We start from the raw sequence: 6,000 nt of genomic DNA, 5'->3' as shown, positions 1-6,000 counted from the left end.
CGGGTCCCTATTGCCCCTCAGTCAGGACTTCTGTTCCCAGATTTATTGTCTCGCCCTACCCAAATTCAGCCCTTGCATCCCTCACTCCCTCCTCTCAACTTCTAGGTCTGCTTGCCCTTTACACCTCTGCTTCTGCAAAATAAATCACAGCAGCCATTTTTGGAACCCCAGCTGTGTGCCAAACACATTACCTGCATTATCTCATTTTATCCTCAAAACAAACCAGTGAAATAGGTTTTCTTTTCGTTTCCCTTTTACTGATGAGGAAACTACAGCTCTGAGATGTTGAGTAACTTACCTGAGGGTACACAGCCTGAGAGCCGCTTTGAGGATTAGATGACATAATGCATGTAGGTGCTTCCACAGTGCCCGGGGGGGGGGGGACTTCTCAAATGGGGTTCATTGTTAGTATTAGTATTAATGTTAAGTAATGGAGCTGGGAGTGGCCCTAGGTCTGTCTCCCACCAAAGCTGGCATCCACCACTCACTGAGTGAGTCTGTTCTTGCGAAGCCTGGAGTGGTGGGGGCAGGGGACGGCTGAGTTCCTGGATGCGGGGGAATCACTCACGTGACTCTTCACCCCCTTGGCACAGTGGGTGTCAGCCAGGTTGGCAGGAATTCCCTCAGATCCACAGCGGCTAACCTTTCAACACTCACCCCCCAGGGTCTTATTTATTGTTTACCTTTTACTAATTTTATATGCTGAAGATTTTAAAGGTTTCCACCCTGAGATACTTGGATTTGCATCTCTAAAAATAGGACATTCTACTACCTAGCAAAAACAAAATTTTATCACACACAGTAATTCCTTCATATCATCAAATACACAATCCACATTCAAATCCCCTTTTCCACCTTCCCTGTCTGTCCAGGCCAGGAGCCTCTGTTCTTAAGACTCTGTTAGTCTAGACTAGTCCCTCTTCCTTGCTACTGACTTGCGGATGAGACTGGATAGTGGTCCTGTAGAATGTTCCACTCTTGTGGTCTGATGACAGCCTCCTGGCTAGTTTACATGACCAGATTACATCAGAAGTGATGTTCTTTCTTTACATCAAGGGACACATATTTGGATGTCCTACCGTGAATGATTTTAGCGTGGACCACTAGCAGGGATGAAGGGGTGACAGTCTATTCCCACCACTTGCAGCCAGGGAATGTCCAGTTCCCCATCAAGCCCATTTGACATACAGCTTTTGACAATTGATAGATACTCCTTGCCTGGATCAATAATTTATTTACTGGTTACAAAAAACAATGTTGACGTTTAAATTCTATTATTCCTTTAACATATATTAGCTGCCATTTTTCTGTAGAGTTTCCCTGATCATCTAGGATTTCCCTGAAATACAGTGCCTTATGGAAGTCAGCATAAGTGCTTAATTCTTTCTCTTTAATTACCTATTTTTAGAGTAAGGAGTTGATTTAACAGCCACCTCAATGGTGATACATTTCCCTTCTCTTTGAGTATCATCATGAACTCATGGATTTTAAAGACTCAGTATTTCAATCAACTGCAATCATCATTCTTTTTGATGCCCAGGCTGTCACAACTTTGGTGGGACCCTTTCAAGCTGGGTTCTATGTTCTGGTAATTTGACCTCATTAATCTTTAAAAGCTTCCTTGCTTCCTGGTACAAGACGTCTCACATTCAATTCTACCTTCCCTGCTCCAGACCTAAAATCTGCCACTTCTCCATTCAGCAGAGAATGGTATTTAGAAACTAAAATCTGAGCACCCAGGGTCCTCATTTGAAATATGTGGCATGTCCTTTACAATACGGGGTCTTCGGGCCACACCAACAGGGTCACTGCTTTGTGGCCCAGAGGAGACGGCCTCGAAGCCAGTCTCTCCACTCAGCAGCCTCTCTCCAGCCTTCAGCCTTCTCGGCACCTTGGAGGAGGATATGGGAGAGAGTTAGGGCTCAACGTGTCAGGGACAAACTGGGAGCCCCAGACCTCAGACTGGGGAGAGGGAGGCAGAAGCTCCCACCTGAGCTCTGCAAGCAGGTTGCGAAGGAGGGCCCAGCCTGTGCTGAGGCCCGGGCTGGCTCCTGACTCTCTCCCCTTGGCGGCAGAGGCCAAGGCCCGGCACTGGGCTCTCTGTTCCCACGCTGCTCTTCTTCCTCCTGTGGCCCTTCATCGTCCAGTGGCTCTTCCGACAGTTTCGGACCCAGAAGAGGTGACTCTCAATGGAGGAGTCTCTGCAGCCAACGGAGGAGACTTTGAGCCTTCCTAGAGTTTAGGAGAACGGCGTTAAACCCCACTCCCACCCCCTTCCTGCCCCAATTAGTGTTTGCCTTGGCACCTCCCCCCTAATAGGGAGCCGGATAGGACCCCACTCTTCCTGCAGCTCCACAGAACTCCCCTCCTCTCACCCCCAACCACCTCAGGCTCCCTGGGGAGGCTGCACGTGTGGTGCACGTCCCCAGTTCAGGGTTGGCGGCTGATTCAGGGGCGGAGCTGCCGGGTCTCAGCCTCTGCCCTCCCCACCCTCTGGGTCACCTGACTCCTTTCCCACCCTAGCCTCTCCCAGAGGAGGCTCAGCTCGTGGGCAAGTTGGGACTTGGGCCGGGGCCTGGAAAAATGATTGGCTGGGAGGCCTGACCGAGCTGGGGAAAGGCGGAGAGAGCTAACCCCGGGGGAGGGGAGTCTGCTCCGTTTTCCTGGCCGCCCTACCCCCACATATACTCAGGACGTCTTCACTAAACATTAACTTACAAAAGAGTGTTTCACTAAATAAAATAAAACCTTCATCTTCTGCCGTCTGGGCTGCCACGGATTGAGGCGGGAAGCGGGTCCGGGGCGCGCGAGCCTCAAGTCCCTTCCCTGCCCCCTCCCCCGCTGCCCGTGGACGGCCCCGAGAGGCCAGCGGGCGGCGTCCCAGAAGCATTTCCCAGCTACCCGGGCTAGTGGAGGCACCAGCCCCGGGTCTGGAACGGAGGCGGAGGAGATGCGCCGCGGTGGGGGCGGGGCCAAGGCCGCGGCCCCGCCCCCCGCCCCGTCGTGGCCGAGGGGAGGGAACCGGCGAGCTAGGGGTGGCGGGAGGAGAGGAGTGCGGCGGGGCGCGGGCACAGGCTCCGTCCACGCCCGAAGGGGAGGGCGGCTACTCCCTGCTCCGCGCGCCAGGCGTAGGGTCGGGGCCGAGATCCCGGCCCCAGAAGTGCTCACTGTCCCCTTCCCCCTCCTCAGCTGCTCGCTCCCCGTTCCCCCTCCCGGTGACCTCTGTGCTCGGGCTTTCCCAGGGAACTTTCTGGAAGGCCAAGGCCGGCGGGAGCTTCGTTCCCGCCGCTCCCCGAGGAGTGGGGGCGGGGCCCTGCGCGGGAGCCCCGGTCGGGGTGGGCCCAGTGCCGGAGTGTGCAGAGACCTCCGGGGGTCGCTGGCTGCTGCAGACTGCTGGGGCTCCGAAATTTTGAGTTAACCCGTGTGTTAAGGATGGACAACTGGAGGGCAGTGGAGGAGGGACCAAATTGATGCTGGGGATGCAGGAGTCGGGCGGAAGCCAGCTCCACCAGTTGCACATACTAGCTGTGTGACCTGGGCAAGATTCTTAACTGCTCTGAGCCTGGGTTGCTTTGTGAGATAACGATGAAGATCTCTTCATCATAAGGCACTCCAGGGGTTTTAGTGACCAGGACAGGGGCTTCCCTGGTGGCACAGTGGTTAAGAATCCGCCTGCCAATGCAGGGGACAGAGGTTCGAGCCCTGGCGCGCCACAACTACTGAAGCCCGCGCGCCTAGAGCCCGTGCTCTGCAATAACATAAGACACTGCAATAAGCCCGCGCACCGCAACGAAGAGTAGCCCCTGCTTGCCACAACCAGAGAAAGCCCGCGCACATCCAACAAAGATCCAACGCAGCCAAAGATAAAAATAAAAAAATTTAAAAAATAAAAAATAAATGACCAGGAGTGTAAATGCCTAGCAAAGAGTTAAACCTCAGTTAATATCAAGGTGCGTGGCCTCCTTTCATAGAATTCTAGAATTACGAACTATCAGTCTGGCCACCCCTCCCCTAATAGGGCAAATGAGTCCATATAGCTGAGCCCTGTCCAGTAGACTGAGGTTGGGCTCAGTTTACCTTCCAAACCCCCTGACTGAGGGTACCCAGGAGCCCTCAGGCGTCTGAAAATGGAACAATTTGGAAGTCTCTGACTCTCGGTCGAGTTCTCTGCAAAGACTCTTTTCCTCGGGTAGCTCCCAGTGTGAGAGGCAGCTCTTGCTCCCGGGAAGCCTCCTGTGTGACTGATGAAGGAGCACAGAGGAGGGGCAGGCTTTCAGATAGACCTGAGTTCTTGGAAGCCCAGGGAAAACAGGCTAGGATGTTCAACCTCAAAACACCTGGATGTGCCTCAGGGTCACACTTGCTTGCCTCTCCCTCTGGGCATACCCATCACCACTACCCCACAGAAGCACTCCTGAGTCCCCAGACAAGACCTGTCTTGGGATGAGATGCTTGCTCTTCATAGAATGCCCTACTTCAGGCTACTCTGCCTGAAAATGCTTCGTCTTTCAGAGACAGCCAAGAAGTCACCTCCTGCGTGAAACCTGTCCACAATTCTCAACTCCTAAGCAACTTGGCTCACAAGCTCCTACCAGGAGTTTCTTCACTTGCTTACTGTGGTTTGATGGCCTCGCTACACATTACCTGAGTAGCAAGGATGACATTTTATTCACCATTGTGCCCTTCTATCCGATGTTTGCTAAGTGAAGAAGGGCCTGGGGTACTTCCCTGGTGGTCCAGTGGTTAAGACTCCCCGCTTCCACTGCAGGGGGCCAGGTTCATTCCCTGGTTGGGGAACTGAGATCCCTTATGCTGTGTGGTGCAGCCAGAAAAAAAAAAAAAGGGGGGGGGGAGAGGGTAAAAAAGGAGAGAGAGAAAAAGAAAAGAAATAAGGACCTGAATTAGGCTGAAGCTGTTGGAGATGAAAAGGAACCAAATCTAGCGTTCTTATGAAAAATAAGGAATTCTGTGTTTGTGAAAGAAAAATGGCACGGGGTCACACACAAAGACCTTCGCTTTAGCTGAAATTGCCACTCAATTGTCATGTGACCTTGGACAAGTCAATTTCTGAGATGTCTTATCTCTAAAATGGAGACAATAATCCCTACCTTGCCTAACTCACTGGGCTGCTGTGGTGGGGCAAATGGTTCTGTGTGTAAAAGAACGTTGTGCGGTGGAAAGCGGTTGCAATGTAATACACGGCAGCTGAGGAAGAAATACTAAGAACAGTAAGAATAGAACGGGTCACTGTGCGTATGGCAAGTGGGAGAAACTGAGATTTCGGGGTGATTTTAGGCCTAAGTGAATTGGGCGGAGGGTTTGGGCTACTCCCGGCTCCTGTCCTTTGGGCGGGAGCTTGGAATCTGGAGAATTTTCACAAGGAGACTATGTCGCCGCCCCCCTCCACTCCGCCATGAATCTGTCCCACAGTTCTGGGCCAGAATCCCCCTGCCTCCATTTCTGGGCAAGGCTTCCTCCTTGCGGAAGCCTCTGGCTCTGCTTCCCTCCCGGTATTGCCCAGCGCCCACTGACAAGGAAGAGCCTCTGTGGATGATTCCCCTTTCTCTCTCGACTAGCCAGGCTTGATTATTTCAACTCAGTATTAACTTCGAACCCCTCCCCCAACAAAGAGGCTCAGCAGCAGCCCTGGACTCTCCTGTCCGGGCTTAGGAAAATTTCCTGGTCGGTTCCCAACTGAAGAGACCAAGACGGCCCCAGAAGACCATTTTCTTCGATAGAAGCTGAGGCCCGGGGAGGGGGAGGAGGGGGCGAGGCCTTACAGGCCGGGTCTCGGGGAAGCCCAGGGCGCACACCCGGTGCTTCCCGGCCCAGGCGAGAGCCTCGGTCACGGCCCACCATTTTGCACTGGCCCCTGAGGCGGCGGTGGCCCAGAAGGACTACGCTGGGGCTGGGACTCGGCCACTTTCGGCCAAGGGTGCCGAGACCAGTCCGAAGGCGGACGTCAACCGGGACTCGAACCTGCTTTCTCATTTTCCGAGG

The 6,000-nt window shown here is 53.5% G+C and overlaps 1 protein-coding gene and 1 long non-coding RNA gene across 4 annotated transcripts in view; one reads left to right on the top strand and one right to left on the bottom strand.

Annotated features, from left to right (window-relative positions):
* The window catches only part of ACBD4 (acyl-CoA binding domain containing 4), a 7,616-nt gene extending 4,851 nt beyond the window's left edge, over nt 1–2,765 (top strand). For all 3 annotated transcript variants that reach the window (XM_024760569.1, XM_024760568.1, XM_024760565.1), the window contains one exon: nt 2,076–2,765. In XM_024760569.1, coding sequence (XP_024616337.1) covers nt 2,076–2,183 — 108 coding nt within the window. In that variant the 3' untranslated portion in view covers nt 2,184–2,765. The remainder of the gene's footprint in view (nt 1–2,075) is intronic.
* Nucleotides 1,209–2,131, bottom strand: LOC112410140 (uncharacterized). The gene is made up of 2 exons (XR_003005346.1): nt 1,991–2,131; nt 1,209–1,891 (listed from the first exon to the last, which is right to left on the bottom strand). It is a non-coding gene; the product is annotated as an uncharacterized LOC112410140 (long non-coding RNA).
* Nucleotides 2,766–6,000: the final 3,235 nt, after the last annotated feature.

Source organism: Neophocaena asiaeorientalis, unplaced genomic scaffold (assembly GCF_003031525.2).
Source record: "Neophocaena asiaeorientalis asiaeorientalis breed wild unplaced genomic scaffold, Neophocaena_asiaeorientalis_V1.1 scaffold30, whole genome shotgun sequence".
Lineage (NCBI taxonomy): Eukaryota > Metazoa > Chordata > Mammalia > Artiodactyla > Phocoenidae > Neophocaena > Neophocaena asiaeorientalis.
The sequence above is the reverse complement of the archived record's forward strand: the minus strand, read 5'-3'. Positions and strand labels throughout refer to the sequence as shown.